Source organism: Phocoena sinus, chromosome 19 (genome assembly GCF_008692025.1).
Source record: "Phocoena sinus isolate mPhoSin1 chromosome 19, mPhoSin1.pri, whole genome shotgun sequence".
Classification (NCBI taxonomy): domain Eukaryota; kingdom Metazoa; phylum Chordata; class Mammalia; order Artiodactyla; family Phocoenidae; genus Phocoena; species Phocoena sinus.
In genome coordinates, this window is record NC_045781.1 from 59,281,882 (window position 1) to 59,307,343 (window position 25,462).

The 25,462-nt window shown below is 51.6% G+C and overlaps 1 protein-coding gene across 1 annotated transcript in view; it reads right to left on the reverse strand.

Moving 5' to 3' along the window:
* The window catches only part of FANCA (FA complementation group A), a 50,946-nt gene that overhangs the window by 9,872 nt on the left and 15,612 nt on the right, over positions 1–25,462 (reverse strand). Inside the window, 20 exon segments of the mRNA XM_032611956.1 lie at positions 1,331–1,459; positions 2,803–2,876; positions 3,961–4,137; positions 5,060–5,156; positions 6,447–6,634; positions 7,063–7,159; positions 7,509–7,579; positions 7,916–8,052; positions 9,701–9,814; positions 11,349–11,425; positions 19,313–19,362; positions 19,453–19,513; positions 20,129–20,217; positions 20,997–21,056; positions 21,150–21,245; positions 21,993–22,103; positions 23,357–23,490; positions 23,801–23,942; positions 24,209–24,285; positions 25,013–25,125. Of these exon segments, the coding sequence (XP_032467847.1) occupies positions 1,331–1,459; positions 2,803–2,876; positions 3,961–4,137; positions 5,060–5,156; positions 6,447–6,634; positions 7,063–7,159; positions 7,509–7,579; positions 7,916–8,052; positions 9,701–9,814; positions 11,349–11,425; positions 19,313–19,362; positions 19,453–19,513; positions 20,129–20,217; positions 20,997–21,056; positions 21,150–21,245; positions 21,993–22,103; positions 23,357–23,490; positions 23,801–23,942; positions 24,209–24,285; positions 25,013–25,125 (2,094 nt within the window).

Consider the following 25,462-nt stretch of genomic DNA (forward strand, 5'->3'; position numbering starts at 1 on the left):
CAGATACAATGCAGTCATTATCAGAATCTCATCTCATTTTGCAGAAAGTGGTAAGTTGATCCTAAAATTGAGGTGGAAGTGCAAGGGACCCAGAATAGCCAAAAACAATCCTGAAAAAGGACAAAGTTGGAGGATTTCACATTTTCCAATTTTTTTAATTTATTTATTTTTGGCCATGCCACATGGCTTGTTGGAACTTGTTACCCGACCAGGGATTGAACCCAGGCCCTTAGCAGTGAAAGTGCAGAGTCCTAACCACTGGACCACCAAGAAATCCCCACATTTTCCAATTTTAAAACTTACTACAAAGCTATAGTAATCAAAATGGTGTGGTCCTGGCACAAGGATAGACATACAGATAAGTAGAATAGAATGAGGAGTCCAGGAGTGAACTCTCACATGTGTGGCTAATGGACTTTCCACAGGAGTACCAAGACCATTCAACAGGGAAAGGACAGTCTCTTCAACAAAAGGGGACAACTGGATATCCACATACAGAAGAATGGGGCCAGATCCCTACCTCACACCATATAAAAAATTAATGCAGAATGGATCAAAGGCCTAAAAATAAGAGATAAATCTAAAAATAGATGAATAAGGCTTCTTCAAAATTTAAAACTTTTGTGCATCAAAGTACCCCTTCTAGGGAGTGAACCGATGACTCATGGAATGAAAGAAAATATCTGCAACTCATATATCTGGTAAGGACCAAGTATCTAGAGTATATAAAGAACTCTTATGACTCAATAAGCAAATAACCCAATTTTAAGTAGGCAAAGGATCTGATTAGACATTTGTCCAAAAAAGATAACATAAATGGTCAACCAGCACGTGAAAAGATGCTCAACATCATAAGCCATCAGGGAAAAGCAAATCAAAACCATAATGAGATAACACGACATACCACCTCGACACAGCAACCACGAGGACGATGAGAAAAACAGGCCACGTCAGAAGGCCACACCTGGCACAGCCCATTTGGTGCCAGGAACGCCTGCCTTTCATGGCAGGCAGTCCACGCCAGTGCTCCCTGCACTGTGGGTGACAACACTGGCGCCCACCACTTGCTTGACCTTTTATTCTCATCACATTTGCTAATAACCCTGATACCAGGAGACAAAGCAGAAAGACCAGGTCACTGCCACTGGCAAATCTATGCACAGAGAGGAAGCTGATTCCGGAAGCTTGCCTTTATCTCGAAAACCCAAACTTGCGATCAGGATATGTTCAACTGTGCTCTGTATAACACAAACTGGACTGAGAGAAATAAAACATTCTTAGAGCTACCAAAATCAAAAGACAGACTCTTCTGGGCACTAACATTCCTAACCTTTGGCAGAAGTCCATGAGCACGTCGATAAGCGTGGCACAGGCGACTTCCAGGTCTCCATCGCAGCCCCCGGTGGCAGAGGGCGCGGGGAGGAAGTGCTGGTGGATGGCCCACTGGTGGAAGTCCTGCCTGCAATGCAAATGCCAGGGTCTGTGCTGAGGGAGGCACGGGCCAGGGTCTGCTTCAGCCAGGGGTGACGGGGACTGCAGGTCTACAGCTGCTGAGCTGGGGGTGAAGCGGGTGCCTGCACTGTCCCAGGTCCACCAGCAAAGCATCCACATATGGACCAGGCTCCGTGGTGCTGAAACCACAGCACAGACAGCCACCAACACTGCAGTCTGTTCCTGCAGGAATAACAGGACCCAAGCAGGACCTCCCCATGTGACCACGAGGGGCAGGGAGCGAGCCGCCAAAGCCTGTTTGGAACTGCAATCAGGAGAGACGGAAGGAGGCCCTGAACAGGACCCACACCATCAACACACAGTGACCTGAGGGTGAGTTAAGAAGGGGTCCTATGGATCCGCAGGCCAGAAAACTAGTTCCTTCTTTCCCTCCTGGCAAGGAAGGAAGCGCACAGGAGGCAGGCCGCGCACAAACCTGAAAGGTGGAAGCGCCCACTGAGCTGGGAAAGGAAGCGGGTCATCCCTCCCATTGCCCATCACTGTCCTTCCTCATTCTACTTGTTCCGTCAGAATCTGACACCACGACACAGCACCCCCGTGTTCAGGGACGTCTCTGACCACTCCAAGTACGGTGGCTTGAGGACAAGCCACCTCTGGCTTCTGTGCCCCCTGACCCACCCCCAAACCCACGGCCCCTCAGCACCTGCTCGAGGCTAGGATAGCACACCTGACGTCTTGGCGGTCTCAGTCACCAGCCCCGGGACTCACATGGGGCTCAGACTCTGATTCGCTCACCCCTGGTGCCACACGCCTCAAAGCCAGCACTCGGCAAGGCGCTGCCCACCCTCCCCTCTGCTTCCCTGGCTGGCCGACACCAGCTGAGACCCTCCAGGGCTTCCCCACTGTGGCCCTCCCCAGGCGCAGCCTTCTCTGATCCTTGCCCGCCGGCACCAGCTCCCAAAGCCCCATCTGGTGTCTTCAGTGCCCTCTAATCCACCTTATTTATCACCCTGCCCGCCCCCAGGCTCACACAGGGCCCGGTTCTGCACAGTTCCTGTGAAGAACGGCTTAGGGGCGTTGGGGCAGAGTGCGAGTGGGAAGCCCTGTATGTGCCTCGTGTGCCCCATCTGTCTTGTTCACACTGCATCCCCAGCTTCTAGAACATTCTAGAAGTGTCTGGCAAACTGTAGGTCAATAAGTGTTTCTCGAATAAAAGAATGAATAAAATTGTACTCACACACTTACGTTAAACTGAACATTAAACTGAGGATATAATGACAAAACTTAGACTTAAAGACAGTGTAGAAAACTGTATTAACATTTTAAAGGGTAGATCCTTTAAGCACTTACCTTTCTGTATCTGAAAGAGAATCAACTTCAGGCTGAATTTCTAGTTCCAGCTGTAACCAGTCTCTGTAAGTCAACTGAGAGAAAAGGACCAAGTGACCACCACAGCAAGGACAGAGCACAGAAGCCACGGGTCGGGGCTGTGACGCTGCCCTCTCATATTAGCTGGAGGTCTCCTGTGTGTCTGTCAGAAATATCGTCCTATGCCATCTCCCAGGGTTAGACTGGGAGGCTGGCACCAAGCCCAGATGAAGAATCAGTCATTTAACTCTGAACGTGAAGCTAACCAAAACTGTTCAAACTGGTCTTTAAACTCAGTCCTCAACACTGCTGCCTGGTCCTGGACAGCCCGCAACCTCTGCACAACGATCGCTTTCTAGCTCACCGAGTTGTGCAAACAACCAAGAGATAAACCTGACGTGACAACATGCTTCCAACAGTCACAGCTCCACGCGTCAACACAGACTAACCTCAAAACCTCACACCGCTGACACAGAGAAGGAAGGTCTAGTACATGTTGGGAATTAGGAGCAAGAGAAATATAAACTAAATGCACAAAATATAAAGCGTAGCCATGTCTAGACACCATGCTGTATTTGAATAATTTTTGTGCCAATAAATGACATCAGAATTCAAAAACAAAAAAAACCTCACACTGTGTGTAACAACGTGTCTCGGGGACACGCATGCAGCACACGCAGTGTGTGTAAACGTCGGGGCTGTGCGGCACCAGCAGGGACGTGTGTGCAGACAGTGATCGAGGCGCGGCTGCTCCTGCCTCGTTGCTCCTGGCATCAGGCAGATGATCGGACCTACTCTTGTATGACTGATTATTAACAATAAAAGAGCTGAAAAACACACACAATAAAACGACACAACTTCTTCTCTAAAGACCAAAACAGGCAGGCAAACATCCAAGAGATAAATGGAAAGTTATGAAGAGGTGGCAGAAACAGTCACATGGGCACGTTGTCTGAGCGGCCAAGCTTCCGGTGACTGTGCTTGGAGACGCCCGGCCCCAGCTCGCAGCCTGGCAGGCGTGTTTAAAATCTGACGATCCCAGGAGTGATTTCTGTCAGGTCAGGCCCGCCGCCCACGTCCTGCGCCCACGGAGCCCAGAGCGTGGAGGAGCAAAGCAGGGGAAGGGACAGTGGGACCTACATGGAGTCCCTCCTGCTTCAGCAGTTCCCGCAAGGTCCTCTGCTTCCACAGGCAGAGGGCGGCTCGCTGCCAGTCCACGGAGGGCAGGCACAGGGGCCGCCAGGGAGAGCTGGCCGGGTCTTCCCAAGAGGGAGGGTCTCGGGCCTCTGAGAACCATCTGAACACCATGAACTGGAACTGAAAAAAGACAGTGGCGTGTGTGCTGTGAGACCGAGGAAACACGCAGGGGCCTGGCTGCGCTCGGCTGGCAGCGAGGAGCCCCTGGTCTCAGTGGGCAGCCAGCCCTTACCACACATCTGAGCTGCCACGCCCTGCAGCCGCGCACGGCCGTCCCCTGTGAGCCGCGGGCACCGGCATTCTAAGAAGTGCGCTCCCTGGCTGCAGGAGATGCTCCCTCAGTGATGCACTGGGCCGCACATCTTCGCCTTAGGAGGTCGCACCCCCGCCCTCATGCTGACAGGGCCACAGGCTGCTCCAGGGGACCTCGGGGACACAGGGACACAGGGCGAGGACTTCCTCTTCTGGGCCGCTCCTCCGGATCTCTATCCCACACTTTAAAATGTCGGCACCTGGGACCGGGAGCACAGGGGCACCTGGACCCCAGGCTGCTCCTGACGCGGTGGAGCTCCCAGCAGCGCCCAGGAGTCCGACGCAGAGCCTGGAACTCTGAACCAGGCTCGAACCTCATGGGAGATGTGCCCTAAAGCTCTGCAGGCGCAGCGACACCGGTTCCCGCTGTGACGGCACCGCCGCCTTTGACGCTGAGGATTCTAACACGCGGCTTCCCAGGCTGTCTTCAGAGGAAGCGCAGGGTGCTTCTTTCAATGCTGACACACTTTCTATGAACGTCAATCTTCTAACTTGCCTACTTCATAAATAAGGAGGGACATCTGTAGCTGTCACCTGCCAGCCCCTCCTCTTAACTCAGATGGAAGGAAAAGGCAGTGTTCAACCCAAGCAGACGGCAGGGTGGCGCCAGGAGACAAGTCGGCTACGAACGAGGCCGGTGCCGAGATGGAGGCCACACAGGCTTCAGGCCAGAAACCCATACAAGACTGGAACTTACAGGAGAGCAGAAAAAGGAACCCACAAGACTCACCTTTTTTATAAGGCCTGGAGACAAACAGCTGTACGAGATGTCACGTGACTGGGAAGAAAACTTACACAGAGAATAGGAAATTGCCGCTGTACAAAATCTGAAAATAGAAAACAGATTATAACACAGAAATGGGATCCACGCAAAACAACAGGTGGAAGAAGAGCGTGAACTGCACAACGTGAACTGAGGGCCTCCCAGCCCGACGGCCGCTCGGCGCTCAGCCTCAGGCCCAGCCAGGCCGGCTCCCCCGAGCCCTCGGGAAGAGCCCCCAGTCAGGCCGTCTGGCCTGAGCTCTTTCCACGTTGACGAGAGACTCAGAAAACACATGAACACGCAGGCTCTGCACGTAAGGGCTTGCTTTCCCAGCGTGTCAAGAGCCACGGTCAGAACCAAGGGAATGAAGTGAGGAGGTGCGAGGTGGGTGTTCCCCGTGTGATTGCGTAAGGCTCTCATTCATCTGCATGATGGCAAATTATTCACTGTTCCCGCCTAAAAGAACCCCAGAGCCAGAGCGAAGCATGTCCGGTTTCCAACTCAGCCTCTGCCTGCCCATGGCGGGCTGTGATGTGTGGGAGGGAGAGGCTGCCAAGAACAGAGGTGACCATGAGGCCCAGAGAGTCAGGACCGTGGCGAGGAAGGGGCCCGACTCCCAGTGCGGACTTGTCAGTGGTGCTGCTGTGGATGGCGCAGACAGCTGGCGGGCACTGGTCCCAGGCCGCGTTCCTGTGCTCGGCTCTCCCTGTCTCTCCTAATGCCAGCTCAGTCCGTGAGCCGCGACCCTGGTCCCAACATCTCCCACCAGAGCCTCTGGCTTCCGTCCTGACCTCAGCAGCCACAGGAAGCCCTTCGGGCCCGAGTCACACGTGGACTCCCCAGAGCTCTGCCCATGGGATGGCCACTCTCACCCAACCCCCGCCCATCTCTCACACCCGCCGACCCCAGGCTACGGGCTCCCTGCGACTCACCAGGTGCCGGGAGGGGGCCTAGCACGCAGTGTGCAGCGAGTGGATGAGCACGTAACTGGACGATGGGTCTCAAAACCCTCTGGATGGGACAGCTGTGTGTGTAGAAACATCCCCCAGAGAAAGCTGCTCACCACAGGGAGACCCCGGAACCTAACCTGAGGGACAGGTCCAGCCAGCCGCTGGCCACCTAACCTGGAGAAGGGCACCTGCAGCCCACTGTGAGCATCTTGAAAAGCAGGTAGCAAAGTAGGGTGATCTCACTTTTATAACTGAAGATACCAACACACACATAAATACACCCAAGACAAGGTTCTGGAAGGGTACAGACCAACACGGTAAAGACTGGTCATCTGTAGAGCATGTGTGTCTGTGCTAATTTTGTCTGGTGAACGTGTGTTACTTTTGACAAGAGGGACACTCACTTCAGACACAGGGCTGAGGACTCCTGGGTCCTACAGGGCAGGAGGATGTCGAAGAGCTCGGGGACGGGCAGGCCCCTGGCAGGGGTGGGAGGGCCCACATGCACCTCCGGGAGGGCAGACCTGGACTCGCCAAGGTGGACGGCCAGGGCAGCCAACCCCACCACATGTGAGGCACTCAGGCTCGGGCCCTAAAATAGGAAAGAAGAGTGGTTCAGGGACTTCCCTGGTAGTCCAGTGACTAAAGACTCCGCGCTCCCAATGCAGGGGGCCAGGGTTCAATCGCTGGTCAGGGGACGAGATCCCACATGCCGCAAGTAAGAGCCCACATGCCGCAACTAAGAGCCTGCGTGCCTCAACTAAAGATCCCGCATGCCGCAAGAGCCCGCGTGCTGCAACTAAAGATTCTGTGTGCTGCAACTAAGAGCCCGTGTGCCGCAACTAAAGAGCCTACGTGCCGCAACTAAGAGCCTACGTGCCGCAACTAAGAGCCCACATGCCGCAATGAAGACCGGGCGCAGCCACATGCATACATACGTACGTACGTAGATAAATACAGAAATATTTAAAAAGAAGAGAGGTTCAGCACTGTGGGGGCTGGAGGAGGTAGCAGCCCTACCTGGTGATGGAGCAGTTGGCAGAGCCTGCTGAGCAGAGCCGGCAGGAGCCTGCGTCTGCACAGGGTCCTCACGAAGTGGGCGGCCCAGGGGCCCTGCCTGTGGGGAGAGCCACAGAGAACAGTGGCAGCAGCCAGGCCTGGCCCTGCACTGCCCGCCTGGAGCCTGGTGGACAAGCAGTCAGGCGCCAGAGACTGAAGAAAGAACCAGGCTGTTCCCCAACCAGGAGGGTCTCCTGTTGCGACGCTGACCGTCGCCACGTCCCTGCTGGATAAGTCAGCGCCACCGCCCCGCAGCCAGGTCCTTCCCCAGCGCAGCACGAAGTCGGGGGGCAGGACCAGGGCCCAAGGCTCAGAGCTGGACCAGGGACGACGGCCACTCTCATCACGAGCACCCAGGCTACCCCAGGACAGCTCCAAACCACCCGGTGAGACCGCCTAGCCTCTACCTGTCTGGTGGGGCAACGCTGGAGGCCGCCATGAGGTTCTGACAGAAAGACGTCAGTAGGAGGTCCACGACCTGAGAGAGGAGAGGTCTCAGGGCCGCAAAGCCACATCACAGTGTTTCCACCCTGGACGTACAGGGCCACAGTGGAGCTGACGAGACTGGAAAACGAGCCCCCATCCGGAGAAGAGGCCGCAACGCCTCAGCACAGGAATCCCCAAACCCTGGGAGGGGCCCCCAGGGGTCGTCACGGAGCTTCTCAGCAGAGAGCAGGGTCAGCAAACCTGCCCACAAAGGGCCACGAGCAGCCTCTGCCACAACTTCCTCTCAAACACAGAGTCTGTGCGCAAGCGGCAGCCCCGGCCCGAAACCCTCAACTCACGTGTGGTCTCCCTGGTGCCCCACACTCACCCTCTGCTCCCACGGCTGCAGCTTGGGGGCCCTGACGCTGAGCTGAACCGGGGCCCCCTCGAAGTCGCTGTCATCCTCGCCGAGGCCCAGGGCGGAGCGGAGCTGTTCAGAGATCACTGCCATCTGAGCCAACAACGCTGCAAGGCAGGGACCGGCGCTGTGAGCAGGGGCGCCACCCGCCACCTCAGGGGCCACACTCTCAACTGACCCTGGGCCCGCTCTCGTCCCCGCCCGGCCAGCAGCGGAACCACTTTTCTGCAGTCCAGGTGGCCAGGCTTCTCCGAGGTGCTGGCATAGCTCTTCACGTCACCACAGCCCCTGTGTCTGTACCCCGCGCCCCTCGTCCGCCCGCCACCTCTGCACACACTGACACCCGCTGCGGCCGCCTGGCCCGGCCTCAGCAGCTCTGCCAGCACAGGGACTCACAGGCCTGGCTGGCTGACCATCTTGCGGCAGCGCTGGGGCCCCACACGGGCCTCGACCTCCCCAAGAACCACGTACTGCAGGAGCAGAGTTTGGAAGGGTCACGCTGACCATGAGGGGACATCCTGGGCCCTCAGGACGACCACGGTGGAGGCAGAGCTAACAGTGCAGAGCTGGGGCTGCCGACCCTCCACCACAGGTGAAAATCTGTGCGTAACTTCTGACCCGAAGCTTAACTCCTCACAGCCTTCTGTGTATTTTGCATGTCATGTGCATCTACGTGTATCTTATGCATTCACGACATACCTAATTTTCTCAATATTTCTAGGCAATGTGGTTTATCTGAAATTTTTGCAATTGTCATTTATCTCAAAAGTTTTTCCAGTATATTTACTGAAAATAATCTGCATATACTGAGTGGACCCACACAGTTAAAAACTGTGTTGTGGACTTCCCTGGTGGCGCAGTGGTTAAGAATCCGCCTGCCAATGCAGGGGACACGGGTTCGAGCCCTGTCCAGGAAGATCCCACATGCCGCGGAGCAACTAAGCCCCCGTGCGCCACAACTACTGAGCCTGCGCTCTAGAGCCCGTGAGCCACAACTACTGAAGCCCGTGTGCCTAGAGCCCGTGCTCCGCCACAAGCAAAGTCACCGCAACGAGAAGCCCGTGCACCGCAACGAAGAGCAGCCCCCACTCGCCACAACTAGAGAAAGCCCACGGGCAGCAACGAAGACCCAGCGCAGCCAAAATTAATTTAAAAAAACCGAACTGTGTTGTTCAAGGGTCAACTGTATTTCCTCCGTGAGACTCTCATAGGAATTAAATGAATTCATAATAAATAAACATCTACTGAAGTTACTAGGCAAAAACATGCCTTATGTATTTTAGTTTCTGCATTTAGCATAGCAAAACTCTAAAAACACCGGAACCTAACATTTTACTTGTGGACCGCTATGGCCACTGAGCGCTTTGAACTGCTCACGCCTGTCCTCCAGTCCCCTCACAGGAAACAGTCCCAGAAGCAGAGGCCCAGTGCTGAAGAGCACAGCCACCCAGGCAGTAAAGGAAGGAGACAACGTAGCTTTCCTCCTCTATGTCTCCTGTCCCACCGGGATGCCAAGTAGCAGAATAACCATATTCTACCCAGACTTTGCGACAGCCTGAGTGTCAGAAAGGAGGCACACTCCACACCCACCAGGCCGTGGTCGGGTTCACTACCAGATGCTGAACTGCAGGGAAAATGCACTGACCACTGCCACTATGGGCAACAGAGCAGCCTCAAGCTCTGAGCACGTCAGGACTGGCCTGTGCACCCACGGGCACCCACTGCGGACGGCCCAACCCACAGCCCTGTCCTCACCGTCACGCTGGGTGGGATCTGTCACTGAGGCCCTGAGCTCTCGCAGGGCAGTCGTGAGCAGGCCCAGCGGCTCCTCCTTACAGCTGGGCTCCACCTCCCTTTGCGAGGCTGCATCTGAGAGACAGGAGGTAATTTTAACAATTAAACGGGTTAGATCAGATAGGAAGCACACGGAACTGACGCTGTCCCTGGCTTCTCCCTGCAGAGGGCACACAGAGGACTGAGGCCCTATGAGGAGGGAAGTGAAACGCTCTCCCTGGACGGCGGATGTTAATGTCCTATCAAAGTTAAAACATTCATAAGGAAGTTTAAGAAAAACCACGGTTCTATACACACTATCGCCACAAGTGTAAAAAGCAGGTATGTAATGAATAAAGACCAAATGCATGTGGAGGGAGGCTGGGCGGGGAGAGCAGAATGAGGAACAGATGATGGTTTAGTCCCTGTTTCTCAAACTTTTAAGTAACATTGTGATATTGTTTTTTACAACAGGATGTTAAAATCAGTATATTAGAGGTGATTACCAGTCCTCAACACACATTTAATAGGTTTACTAAAAAATATTAGCCCTATGAGATACAGCATTAGAAAACATTCTAGAAGCCCCCAAAAGCAGGACCATTGGGTTAGGAAAGGAGGGCAAGGCCTCACTCAACAGTGGACACAGCCCTACGGCCCCCTTGGCATCCTGTCTGCAAGATGTCTCGATACTGGTCCAAACAGGTGTGGGTCTCCCTGGCTGTCAGAAACCGTGGAAGGTTGTGCAAGGAGGGTCCTGGCAGATAGAATTAGAAAGCAGAGCTGCAGTTGCTCATGCAGCCCAACTGGCCCTGCAGGCGTCAGAGGGATTGACCAGCAAACAGCTGCACCATTTCAACACCGACAGACAGGCCCTGTCCGGATGGCGCCTCGCTCCTGCGGCAATGGGGTGCAGACAGCCTGCCCAGCTGCTCCAAGCAGTGATGCACGCTTTCCCACACTGGCCCAGGTCTACATCACTGTCCCCTAGAAGCAGAAAGATCCCCAACCGTCCAAACGGCCAAAGAGCCATGGCAGACCCCCTACTAGGACACGGTGCAGAACAAGCACCACGGGCCTCGGGCCTGGCTGGTCACCTGACTTTAAAGCTCGAATTCAGGGCTTCCCTGGTGGCGCAGTGGTTGAGAGTCTGCCTGCCGATGCAGGGGACGCGGGTTTGTGCCCCAGTCTGGGAAGATCCCACATGCCGCAGAGCGGCTGGGCCTGTGAGCCATGGCCGCTGAGCCTGCGCGTCCGGAGCCTGTGCTCCGCAACGGGAGAGGCCACAACAGTGAGAGGCCCGCGTAACGCAAAAAAAAAAAAAAAGCTCGAATTCAGACAGGCAAACAGAAGCCACATGACAGCCTCAGCGGGGCACACAAAGATGAGAAATGGTCAAGTAGATTTTGTACTGCATGTGTGTTCTGGGAATGACACCACAGGCAGCCCTCCTGGTGTCACAGCTGTCCCAGGGCTGGTGCTGGGCAGTCTCTGAAGCCACAGCTGTGACCAGACCCAGCACGACAGAAGCAGACCAGATGGACCAAGGTGCCACCGACACGTCTCGTGGTCAGGGAAGTGGAGGTGAGATGTGGGCACGTCTGGGGACCAAGCGACCCACTGACCTTACCTTCTGGCTTCTTCTCTCCGACAGTGGAGCAGGCTTGGCGGTAGGTGGAGTATAAGGAGGGGGGAATTTTGTCTGCTCTGGATCAGAAGAAAACATTAAAATAGTCAACTATGACTCAAATTAATTCTCAAGTTTACAATCCCAAAGACTATCATAAAACAGAAATATGCAACAGAGTAAATCTAAATAAATTATACAACACCCCACAGCATGACCCTATGTTTAGGAAAAACATTGTCCATATGGACTTAAACGGTCCTGACTACTCCATACGTCCTATATAAACATCTCCCAACAGTGGGTTTTGTTGTGTAGTGAGATTATAAATGATTTTCACTTCTCTCATTCAAGTTTTGGTAATTCCCCAATTTTAAAGGTGAACTTATATTACTTTTAATGAAAAATGCTAACTAAGGAAAACATCCAATTAATGTCATTAAAAATACAAGTCCTGTGATGAGGACACGGGGCATCTGCAGGGCACGGACACGGCTGGCACACTGTCATGGCACAGCAGCAAGTTCAAGGACGAGAGCCACAGAGCATCCCCCCCCCCCCATCAGTGCTGCAAACCGTGACAGCGAGATTCAAGCAGAAGAACAGAGACATAGCTGTGGTCCAGAGTGAGAATCCACACCTCCACACCGGGACTGGAGGGAGGCAGGGAATCTGGCTGGAGACTAGGAACTGAGGGTACCACCCACTGCCCTGGGGACTGGAAAGCCTTCAGTTTAAAAAACAGAAAGCAAAAAGAAGAAAAGAAAAAACAGAAACCAATGCAAATAAAAAGAAAGAACAAATTCAAGGAAACGGAGAAATTCACAGAAAAGAAACTGTCAGTCATCACTTTTATTAGTATCTTCAGAGAGGTAAGACAAAACACTGCAGCTGTGAAACAAGAATGGACTGCTGGGGGCTTCCCTGGTGGCGCAGTGGTTAAGAATCTGCCTGCCAATGCAGTGGACATGGGTTCGAGCCCTGGTCTGGGAAGATCCCACGTGCCGTGGAGCAACTAAGCCCGTGCACCACAACTACTGAGCCTGCACTCTAGAGCCCACAAGCCACAACTACTGAGCCCAACTGCCATAACTACTGCAGCCCGCACGCCTAGAGCCCATGCTCTGCAACAAGAGAAGCCACCACAGTGAGAAGCCCGCACACCACAACGAAGAGTAGCCCCCGCTCACCAGCAGAGAAAGCCTGCGTGCAACAACAAAGACCCAACACAGCCTAAATAGATAAATTAATTAAATTAAAATTTTAAAGGAAGAATGGACTGCTGTACAAAGGAATATCTGATGGCAGAAATGAAACACTCAGTAAAAGAACTTGCAGATAAACTTGAAGAAATCTCTCAGAAAGGAGAGGAAAAAACAAAACAAAACAGATACGCAAAATAGGACAAAAGAGAAAAAAATCAGAAGACAATACAGGAGATCTAATACCTAAAACATAGCAGTTCTAAGAAGAAAAAGGACATAAAGAGGACACATCTGCAGTGAAATAAACCAAGTAGAAATAATCAGCGTCTGGGATTTGCTTCAAAATAATCCAGAATGCTGGGTGGGTAAGTGAGTTTGAAGGCTATAGATGAAACAAGATTGCCCATTTATTGATAACAAATCTGGGTGATAGATTCTATTCTGCTTTTCTGTCTTAAATTTTTCATAAAAAAAAGGTTTTAAGTATCCAAGAAAATCCCTTAGTACTGAAGGATATGAATTTCCAGAGTAAAAGGCCCACCATGTGCCCAGCCCAGAAATAAAATTAGACCCACAATGAAATACACTGCTATAAAATTTCAGAACACAGGGAACAAAGAAAAGGCACTACAGGCCTCCAGAAAGAAAAACACAGATTCCCATGCAAAGAGTCAGAAACTGTAAGTTTCTAACATCTCAGTCGCAACAATGGAAGCTAGAAGTCAAAGGAGTAACTCTTAACAATTTGAGGGAAAATAATTTCCAACTTAGATTTCTATACCCAAACTACCTATCAAATGTGAGGGCTAAATAAGGTGTCGAAAAATCTACCTCACACCCATCCTTTTGTAAGAAGCTTCAATAGGATGTTTTCCACCAAGACAAAGGAGTAAACCAAGAAAGAGGATGATCTCGGGCACAGAAAGGGGAAGCCAGCACAAGCCAGAGCAAAGGACGTCAGTCCCCAGGTGATGCTGAAGGAAGATACAAGGGTGACAGCAGTCTTAGAGGCATAACAAGCTAGTGGGTCAGAGTGAAGCAGGTCAGAAGGCTCTAGAAGAGATTTCCCAAAGATACAACCGTTGGGATACTTGATGATTCTGAACAAGAGAACATTTAGAAAACTGGCAGAGTTTCCAGTGAATCATGATATATACAAGGAAAACTAAGATAAAACAAAGATAATTATAAACTCCAGAGAAAACAGACAGTAACGATTCCTAATGATCAACTCTGAATACTGTTTAGATAGCCTTAAAAAACAGGGTTTTTTGTGGTTTTTTTTTTTTTTTTTTGCGGTATGCAGGCCTCTCACTGTTGTGGCCCCTCCCGCCGCGGAGCACAGGCCCTGGACGCGCGGGCTCAGCGGCCACGGCTCATGGGCCCGGCCGCTCCGCGGCATGTGGGATCCTCCCGGACCGGGGCACGAACCCGTGTCCCCTGCATCGGCAGGCGGACTCTCAACCACTGCGCCACCAGGGAAGCCCTAAAAAGCAATTTTTCAAAACCAACACAGGAAGGGCAGCTATGTGTATTGGTAAAGGAAAGAAAACTAAAACAGAAAAATTAATACCAAAATAATAATGTTATATGGAGATTCGGGGCGAAATATCGAAAAATCAGTTGAGTTGAAAATGCTTGTTTCCAGAAAGAAAGTGAAGTAGCAGGGATGGGTGAGGAGTGGCTATTTCTCTCTCTCTTTTTTTAAAAAATAAATTTTTAAATTTTATCTTATTTTTGGCTGCACTGGGTCTTTGTTGCTGCGCACGGGCCTTCTCTAGTTGTGGCGAGTGGGGGCCACTCTTCGTTGTGGTGAGCAGGCTTCTCATTGCAGTGGCTTCTCTTGTTGGGAGCACAGGCTCTAGGTGCTCAGGCTCAGTAGTTGTGGCACACGGGCTTCAGTAGTTGTGGCTCGTGGGCTCTAGAGCGCAGGCTCAGTAGTTGTGGCGCACGGGCTTAGTTGCTCCGCGGCATGTGGGATCGTCCCAGATCAGGGCTAGAACCCGTGTCTCCTGCACTGGCAGGCAGATTCTTAACCACTGTGCCACCAGGGAAGCCCCTGGCTATTTCTCTTAATAAACTTCATAGAAGTATCTGACTCTTTAATCTAACTTTAAAAAAAAAATTTATTCAAGTATAGTTGAATTACGATGTGTGTTAATTTCTGCTGTACAGCAAAGTGACCCAGTAATACATATATATATATTCTTTTTCATATGCTTTTCCAATATGGTTTATCACAGGATACTGAATATAGTTCCCTGTGCTATAAGTGGGACCTTGTTGTTTATCAATTCCATATATAATGGTTTGCATCTGCTAATCCCAAACCCCCACTCCATTCCTCCCCGTCCACACCCCTGCACTCCCCAGCAACAAGTCTGTTCTCTATGTCTGTGAGTCTATCACTGTTTCATTTGTGTCATAGTTTAGATTCCACACATAAGTGACGTCATATGGTGTTTGTCTTTCTCTGTCTGACTTACTTCGCTTAGTATGATTATCTCCAGGTCCATCCATGTTGCTGCCAGGACTCTTTAATCTATATCTATATTTAACTCTGACAAAACTCTTTTTTAAAGATTAGAAATAAATATGTCAAAAAATTAGGGACTTCCCTGGTGGCGCAGTACTTGGGAATCCACCTACCAATGCACAGGACATGTGATCCCACATGCCGTAGATCAACTAAGCCCGTGAGCCACAACTACTGAGCCCATGTACCAAAACTACAGAAGCCCGCGCGCCTAGAGCCCATGCTCCTCAACAAGAGAAGCCACCGCAATAAGAAGCCCACGCACTGCAACGAAGAGTAGCCCCTGCTCTCCACAACTACAGATAGCCTGCGTGCAGCAACAAAGATCCAACGCAGCCAATAAAAAAAAAAATTAAGAAGGTATACCATACAAATACCAAAAAAAAAAAGCTGGTTTTAATAGCAGACAAAACAGAAATTAAGGTAAAAAGCCTAACAGAGACATTACATAATAACAAAGGGAAAAACACCCAGCAAGAGAAGCCTGTATTTTAACAATTACAAACTTTCTTGCAACAAGACAAATCTGACAGAATTATAAGGAGAAACTGACAAAATCACAACCACCTCCACAATAAACTGATAAACCAAAGACACAGAAAACTATTCAGGATACAGAAAACTTGAGAATAAGCACAATTTAACAGACAGACCCTACAGTCCCAAACTGAAGGACATGTGTTGTTTTCAAGGATGCGTGGAATGTCTGCAAATTCCAAGCAAATTCTGAAAGGAAGTCTTGACAAGTAGAAAAAACTCCATATAAAGTGAATCATATTCTTTGTGAAACATGCAATTAACACTGGAATTCAACAATAAAAACTCATGGGCAAACACCTAAATGTTTAAAATTTTTTAAAATTTACTTAAAACTAACTTACAAATTATGAGAAAATGATAGCACAATGGTTGCGTATTTACTTAGAACTGACCGACAGTGTAAGAACTACACATTGAAACTTTTGGAAGGCGGCTAAAGTGATATCTGGAGGTAAAATTTATTAAAATATGCCTGTTTTAAAACACAAGGAAAGTTATAAAACAATAAATTAAACCACCACTTTAAGAAGTTATAAAAAGAACAACATAGTAAAACCAAAGAAAACAAAAGGTAAATAATAAAGTTAAAATCTAAAAACAAATAGAAGATATTTTTTAAAACAGCAGGGAGGGGCTTCCCTGGTGGCACAGCGGTTGAGAATCCGCCTGCCAATGCAGGGGACATGGGTTCGAGCCCTGGTCCAGGAGGATCCCACATGCCGCAGAGCAGCTAAACCCATGCACCACAACTAATGAGCCTGCGCTCTAGAGCCCGCAAGCCACAACTACTGAGCCCGTATGCCACAACTACTGAAGCCCGCGCACCTAGAGCCCACGCTCCACAACAGGAGAAGCCACTGCAATGAGAAGCCTGCGCACCGCAACGAAGAGTAGCCCTGGCTCGCCACAACCAGAGAAAAACCCACGTGCAGCAACGAAGACCCAACGCAGCCAAAAATAAATAAATTTATTAAAAAAAAAACACAAAAGAGCAGGGAGGGGGCTTCTCTGGTGGCGCAGTGGTTAAGAATCCGCCTGCCAATGCAGGAGACATGGGTTCAAGCCCTGGTCTGGGAGGATCTCACATGCCACAGAGCAGCTAAACCCATTCACCACAACTAATGAGCCTGAAGTCTAGAGCCTGCGAGCCACAACTACTGAGCCCACGTGCCACAACTACTGCAGCCCGCGTGCCTAGAGCCCGTGCTCCGCAGCAGGAGAGGCCACCTCAATGAGAAGCCCCAACTCGCCACAACTAGAGAAAAGCCCATGCACGGCAGCAAAGACCCAATGCAGCCAAAGATAAAAATAATAAAATAAATTTATTAAAAAAACCCAAAACAGCAGGAAGGACACAATATTAAAAGCTGGTTATGTGATAAAATTAATAAAACAGACAAGTCTTTAGGTAATGAATGAGTCATAACAAAAGGAAAAATTAACACTAGCATGAAAAAAATTTTAAGGTATGAAAAGTACAGATGAGGTAGACAAATTTTTTAAATCACAATAGAATATCATGAAAAATGATACATCGATAGATTTGCAAACTTAGATGAAACGGACAATTTTCTAGAAATATATATAAAAGCTAACTCGAGAATAAAAAACCTGACTAAACCAATAACCATTCAAGAAACTGAGTCTGCAGCCAAAGTTTTGCCTCCACAAAAGACACCAGGAACAGATGATTTTGCAGCCAGATTTTACCCAACCTTAAGGGACACATGATCCCTGTGTGACAAACTATTTCAGGGGACAGGAAAGAGGGAAGGCTACCTGGTTCGTTCCATGAGGAACCAAATACCTTAATGACAAAGCAGCCAAGGGGAGTGTAACAGAATGAGACACAGATGCCTGAACCCTAAATAAAGTATCAGTAAACCAAATTCAGCCGTTCATAAAACAAAAAACTGTTACCAATTAGGGGGTATTCCAGGAACGCAAAGACAGTGGAAAAACCTATCAATGTAATTATCACATAGCCGATGACAGGAGAACAGCACAATCATCTTAAGGGTTGCCAAAAAAAAAAAGCACGAATTCCTGCTAAAAGTCCTTCGCGAATTCACAGAGGGCACTCTTTTAATATGGTAAGGAGGATATATATATATATATAGATAGATGGAAACACTCTAGAAGCAGTCCTGTTTCAGCCAGGGACAAGACGCGAGGCCAGCTCTCACTCCTACGAGTGCTCATTATACTAAAATCCTACCCGATACAGAGTGACAAACACCGAGAGGCATAATAATCAGACATGATCTTGTGGACAGCGTGACTGCATAGAAAATCTCACCACCCACCGGGAGTAAGTTCAACAGTTAACGGAGACAAGGGCACCTACACCTCAGCAACAGCTGAGGAAGAAGCCAGAAAAGAACATGCAGTTCACAACAAAAGCTAGGTACCGAGTAGCAAGGCTGACAACAATTTACAAGAGTTTTATAAAGAAAAAACACAAAACACTAGTAAAAGACTTGAATAAACAAAGATGTACTGTGTTCCTGGAAGGAAAAACTCAGTACCATAATAAATCCAAATACCCTCAAGTTAACCTATAGAATCAATGAAATTGCACGCAAAATTTTCAAGCTTTCACGGAGATACAGCCAAGGGTGTTCACTGAAGCACCGCTAGCAGAACATAAACGTGAAGTAACCCAAGGGTCCAGCTCCAGGGTGGTGAGTGCATCTATTTATTCCGCAGGCATGTGGCCTGCACCCAGGGGGGTGCGACGTGGCAGTCTGCAGACACAACAGAATTCCACACAGCATTAAACAAACCAGAGCACACGACCAGCGGGGGGAGTGAAAATGCAAGTCACAGAACAACACACACTGCTATCAAATCCACTTTGAAAACACACAAGAGCACACTGTGTGGCGTGTTTGTGTGTGGACATGATTTACAGTTATAAACATATAAAACAAAAGGATAAAAAATAGAGGAAAAATTTATGCACCAACTTCAGGATAATGACTTTCTTGGAGGAAAAGGGGAGGGGATCGGAGACCTGGGGTAAGATGTATCTGGACTATTTCAAGAAAAAAAAGGAAAGATAGCAAAAATATTAATGCGAATGGGGCATAGGGGTGTTTTTTTTACTGGTCTCTTTACTTTTGGAATATCTTATGCCAAAAATAAATAGAAGTAAGGATCCCAGAGAATGGCCTAATCATAAGATGAAAAAGCTTATTTTTACTTTCTAGGCCCTTTATCTTTTCAATCTTCTCACAGGACCCATTACTTCCCATAAGACACTGGAAAACAGGGTTTATCGTTTTCTGTTTCTACCACCTCTCTGCTCCTGGAGGTCCTCAGTGTGAGCCGGGGGATGGGACCCCCGTTCTACACGTGGTCTCCACTCTCCCCAAATCATCACAGTGGAAGGCTTTCACCTCTCCCTTTTCCTTCTTTCCTTAAATTCTCCTCCTTTCCCAATGATTATGTAGCAAAAACACTATTTTCTTTAATTCCCAGCCTAATCATCCTAAAAGTTCATCGAAAAATGCTAAGTTGTGATATTCAGAATCAAGGAAATTTTCTTTTTAACATTTTAACCGACTAATTTTGAGCCAACTTTTTATAAGTAAAGCATACATGTGACAAAACACATTTCTCTACAGAAGAGCCACAGCTCCTTGCGCTGTCAGCCCCCAGACGAGCCGCGCTGCCATGCATACCTCCTCAGGGACTCTATGAGAGCGGCCCGGGAATCAGGGACCCTCGGGAGCTGAGAGGGAAGACAGGACTTGGGTGAGACGCCGACAGGGACCCCGCTCTCTGCCGACCCAGCCCCACGTTCACGGCGACGTGTACTGACCACTCGCGGTGTGAGCAGGGCGGGGAGAAAGTGGGACAGGTAGTAGGACCTCCGGAATATGCTGCAACAGAAAAGGCCAGGCTCAGGGGTGCCCCACCTCGACCGGAGGACCCTCAGTGAGGGCAATGACCGTCCAGGGCCGTCCCTGCAGGCCAGAGCGTGGGCCACGTGGTGTCACGTTTCAAGGCTATGACATTATATCACGTTTTCAAGTTTTCTTTCCCACTGTTTTGGGACATTTCACACAAAGGGAACTCTGCTGGTGACCACCTGCACCCTGAGAGTCCGGAGGATTCCAGATGCACGGCCCTGGAGCCTGGGTTCGTCCGCGGCCACGAGGTCGACCGTGGGAGCTGGAAGCTGTGAGCGTTTCTCAGAGGCAAAGCCTTAAGAAAGCTACCCCACAGCTATCCCGTACTGGTAGCAACCAGAATTCAACGTGTTTTGGCGTCACACCAAATTCAACAAAATTTTGCTATTCAACTCCCTGTGCTGGCTTCACACGGTCACCGTTGAAGCATGAACAAGAAAAGTCATCGTGGCCACAGGGAGGGCCTGTCTGGTCCCTCTGAACAGTCTGTGCTGCGGGGCACCTGGGCTTTCCTCAAGGGAGCTCATGTCACAGCAGGGGCTCGGCAGCACCTGCCCACCAGCCCTTCCGGCAGCGTAACCCCACCTGGCCTCCAGGACGGCGGCGGGAATCTTCCCCGTGTGTTCAAACACCATGATGGCTTTCTCAACATCCTGGGCCGCTTGGCAGCGGGGCTGGCTCCAAGTGGGGAGGATGGAAAAAAACAGAAGATTTGAAAGCAAAGGCAGGAGCACAGCGGGGCCACGGTTCTGTGGTCGGGCGAGAGGCATGACAGAGCAAGCGGACATGCAGACAAACGCCCTGATACCAGCAAAACCACAAGGAGGGATCAGCTTGCTGCCCTGGCCCCAGAGAGCTCAGCACCTCTGGGGAGCCACAGCCACCCCCAGGTTCCATCTGTCTGTGCACTCCACCCCGCTCCCTACTGCCCTTCTGGGAGAGACAAGGATCCCAATGCAAGATTTTCAGGTGGGAAGGTGCCAAGACCTAATTTTTGAGATTTAAAAAAATTATGAAATGGCAACTTGTGAACAGCGATAAACCTTAAATAGAAAACTTAAAGTATTCGCCTAACAGTCCAACAGCCAGGGCTCTCCAGAGACTCGCAACTTTGAAGAGTGTCTTAGGAAAGCACACACACACCGCATATGGCCATCCGACATTCGGTCTACATAAATATAGTTCACACTTTTTTCTGTAATTCCTAGAAGAACATGACACCGCCCTTCCCCAACTGTTTTACAGACCACTTTGTCCGTGAAACCACGGGAAGGGGGACCTCCTGGAAGAAGCATCCCTGTAAAAGGTGACCCTCGCTGCTGCTCTGAAGAGTGTGGATACGAACGGACAAGCCCTGGAGCATAGCTCACCCCGGCTGCCGCACACGGACCGGGGCCCAGACAGAAAAGGCTCGGACACGCAGAGACGCTCAGCGACAAGCCCGGGACATTACCTCCGTGACGTCCCCAGCTGAAGACAAATCCTCATAGAGCCCCATGTTTTCTACAGAAACCTGCAAAGACACGGGCGCATGTGAGCACCCAGATAGGCACTGGCCTCCGTGGAGACAGAGGAGGGGCAGGCAGCAGGGGAGGCTGGGACTCGCCTTGAGGTCGGCCAGGCGCGTCCTGGCCAGCGCCACGTAGTCGGTGAGGAGGGTGCGGTACTTGCTGGGAACCAGTGGCGGGTGGAGGATGTGCACCTGCGGGCAGAGGGCGGAGCAGGTCCATCAGCCCGTCAGCTGTCCTGACTTTCTGGGGGAGACACTCGGACTGACGGCAACAAAGTTGAAGAATTAGCCAAAGACCCCAGGGCCACAGCTGGAGGTGGGACAGACGGAGTCCTGGGTGAGGGTCTCGGCACGGGGCCGGGAGGGGCAGCAGGGACTGAGATGCACGGGGAGACCAGACTCCAGGCTGCGTGAGTTACGTCACGTGTATTCTTTGAAATGAAATACGCATTTCTTAATTCAAGAAAGAAGGTGAGATTCACCTTCCAAGTGCCCTACCCCTCAAAGCGGATGCTGGTTACGGTCATCTGATTACAGAAGAAAGCTCCCTGCAAGGCACCTTCTAATCCTGAGACTAATGCACGTGGTGACAGAGAACGTAAACTGGAGCGTGAAGTCTTCCACTCCCGGAAGGAACGTCCACAGCCTCTAGGGGCAGATGCTTCCAGGTATATAAAAGTATATCATTTTTAAAAACCAACCATGGGACCCAGGGCACTCGCTGGCTTCGGTGTCCGTGGTAGGGGCCCCTTTCCATGCAGGCACCAGGCCCCCTTTGCTCACTCACCAGCTTCTAGGACCACATGTGGCCGGTTTCTGGGCATTTACTATAAGAAACATGCCTCCCCAGAAGTGCACCAACACCCCAGGATGGCGTCTGCATTCTGTGACTGTCACTTGTGGGGCTTCCCTGAGCCGAACGTGCTGCCGGCCTCTCACCTGCAGGTACCGCGGGGCCTCGAAGGGCACGAGGTCAGACAGGAACTTGAAGAGGAAGACCAGCGCCTTCTTGCTGGAGCCGTGGAAGCCCCTTGCGCTCCCGAAGGCGGCCTGTGGGGAGAATGGGCATGAGGTGGGGGCGACGGGAGGACCTGCCGTGTGGTGGCCGTGGCTACACCCCGGCCTCAAAAACAGCAGAAAAAGGGAAGCAAAGCCATTTCAGTTCATTTGTTTTTAGGACGGCATGGCTGTGGCCTAGCTAAACAGATGGACTGAAAATTTATTTTAAAAATTACAAATATATTGCTGCAGAAAATGGTAAATATGGTGCCTTTCTATGAACATTAGGGACAGGATTTGTTAACCACCCTGCGAGAGTCCCTCCTCACAGGTGAATTCATTCCTCTCCAGCTCCAAGCCCGTGTGAGCGGATGAGATCCCTGCAGGGGTGGGCCCTCGGGCAAAGTGCCCAGGCCACGGCGGGACAGTGGACTCTTACAGAACCCAGGGCACCCAGGGGTGCCTGGGGGTGCCCAGGGCAGGGAGGTTCTGACGAGGTGTCGGCCCTGAATATGTCCCCGTGAGCCTGCAGAGACCAGCACTCGCCTCACGACAGCCACAAGAGGCCCACCTGCAACACCGCGAGGCCCACGGAAGCTCCTCGTCCAAAGCATACCCTGTGGCTCTTCTTAACAATCGTGCCGTCAGACGACAGGCACAGAGTCATCGGAACGAGCACACAAGGCCAACAGCACTGGACCTACACTCGGAGCACCGAGTGGACCCTGGTAAGTCCCTCAGTGTCAGGACTGTGGACGCAGCCACCGAGTCCACGTGCGTCCAGCAGGAGCCCCTGGCCCGCTGTGTGGAGCTGGGGGAAGCACGGGGCCAGGAGGGAGCTTCATTCCGTGAAAGAAAGAACCACGCCCACCATCTCTACGGCACACCAGGCACAGAGCCCAGTGGATGCAGAGAGAGGCGGGCTCTCCAAAGAGGCCACAGCTACACCACCCAAAGCTTCTGCAAAGAACAGGGCTCGTAAACCCAAATCCACACACGCCCAACCGTCAAAGCTGATGTCCCAAAGATGCCCCCCAGGCTCGGCCAGGTTCAGCAGCCTGGGAAGAGGGGCAAACAGGCGCAGGTGGAGGGAAACAGGGAAGAGAGGAGGGCGCTCCCCGACAGACGTGAAACCAATCACAGCGCAGCACACTGTGCAAAAAAAGGCAGCTGTGTTCGCTTTCACCCTTTCCTGCTGGATTTCACTCATTTTCTCGAGAGAGACGGCAGGAGGCTCAATGAGGCAGATGGGAATCTGAGCAGCCTCGGCAGAGCCGACCCCAGCGGGAGCGCAGGCGGCTCACCTGGAACCAGGCGGCATAGGACGGGAAGGCAGCTGGGCCCTCCAGCGCGGCCTGCCGTGCAACCAGGAACGCCAAGACCATGCTGTCCAGGTCACAGCTCTCGAATGCATGAGTCAGCAAACGCGACACCCAACCTAGGTGAGAACAGTGGCACGGCTGGGGACGGGGACTGGGGCGGGGGTGCGGGGGCAGGCAGGACAGTCTGCTCACCCAACACCGACCCCCAGGCCCTGGGTGGCGGCCCACACGCAGCCGAGCAGCGGGTACACAGGCAGGCCGACAGCAGAGGGCGGTCCAGAGGGCACCGGCTGGGTAGGCAGGAAGGGCTTCCATCCTCACTGAGCCAGACACAGCGATTCCGCTCGCAGGCTCGCGCCAACGCCGGTCCACGGATCACACGCACACGCACGCACGGAACACAACGGGGCTCCCATCCCCGCGCACCATTAACGAGCTGCTGTGCGTCTGGCAAGCAGATCACCAGTGTGGACACGCAGGACAGCACGTGCTGCCAGTTCACCTCCTGTGTCTCCAGAACCTCTTGCAAGTGGCCCACCAGCTCCTCTGGGCTCAGGATCACGAAGAGCTGAAACCGAAGCGTCAAAGCTGGACCCCCACTCCCTCCCACTCCGCATCGGACCCAGCCTAGACTCGAGACGCCTGCCCTCCTGACCCCCACGGCCAGCAGTGGCTGCAGGGAGTCCTCATCTGAGGACAAGGTGCTTTGCCCAAGTGAAAAGTTCAGTCTCTGGACCCGGACGGTGGTCCAGCCGTGGACGGCCGTGGCTGTGGCATCTCCTGGGACCCACAGAGCCCGTGCAGCAGGTCTTGGACCCCACCCTGTGCACTTACCCTACGGTACAGGCCACTGAGCAGAGGCGAGGTCCTTGCAAAGCTCCACTCTCTCTGCATCTGAACAGCGTCGGAAACTTCATTCAGGAGGAAATACACATAATGTCACATCAGTAATCATCAAAAAGTTCGGTATCAACAAAGTACCTTGTTTTAATTTGCACTTTTCCAAATGTATGTGAACTTCACCATTTCCCCATTTTCCAGCCATTTTTTTACGTCATGAACTGTCTGTCTTTGGTAATCCTTGATCATATCTGCTATAAATATCCTCCAACCCATCAGTTACACTTTAATTTTGCTGCTTTTAAACTTTCACTAAGAATAAGCAGTCAGTGAGGACGTGTTGAAAGGACACAGTTGGAAAGCATTCATCAGCCAGGCCGGGGCTTCCGTGCGCCCCTGGACACAGCACCACAGAGAAGGCACCATGAGGAGCCTCGCGGACCGCCCAGCCCTCACAGGACAGTGCATCAGGCAGAAGATGACTCGGGTGGCGGACACCCTTCAGAAAGCCATGCACCCACACAGAAAATGCTGACGTGAGCCGCAGAAACAGAACCTTGGAATTCACAGTACGAGCACTGTTTTAAAAACCTATCTAGAAAGACAGGAAGGGCTTCATATTAAAGATATTCTACTTTGGCAATAATGGATGACGCTTCTTTAATTCTAAATTTTCTTTACGGGAAAGTGTTGCTTTCAAACGAGAAGATATTTAATGACAAACGGACCGTCCTCCCAGCATTAACATCCGTGGCCCGAGCTTCTGTCAAGGGAGGCACCCAGGGCACCAGGACCCACCTTTCAGCACAGGCTTGTGGGTGAGGATCTGGGTCAGAGTGTGACAGAAGAACCTCTTTGGAGACTCGGTTGAAATCACACTTCCGTACATGTGTCCGCTGAACACTCCGAACCTGCAGACGCAGCAGAGGGTCTCAGGGGAGCAGACCCCTGCAGGCTTCCGCCACTCAACAGTGTCCGCACCCGACAGCGGCACCTCACGCACGAGGAGCGGCTCGCTGGCAGAGCAGCCAGGGACCTGCAGGCCCCCGACTCCAGACCCCCAGCTCAGGCTCACAGGCTGGCCCTGCCCACGCTTCCCCAGCCAGGCCTGCAGCCAGGCGGCCGTGCCGCAGATGGAAATGGAATCCAGGGGAGCGTCGCTTCAACAGGACAGAATCAAAGGCAATGGAGTCGCTGTCACACGGACAAGCTAGAAGGTCAGAGTGAGGTCACAGGAGGCTGGGCCTC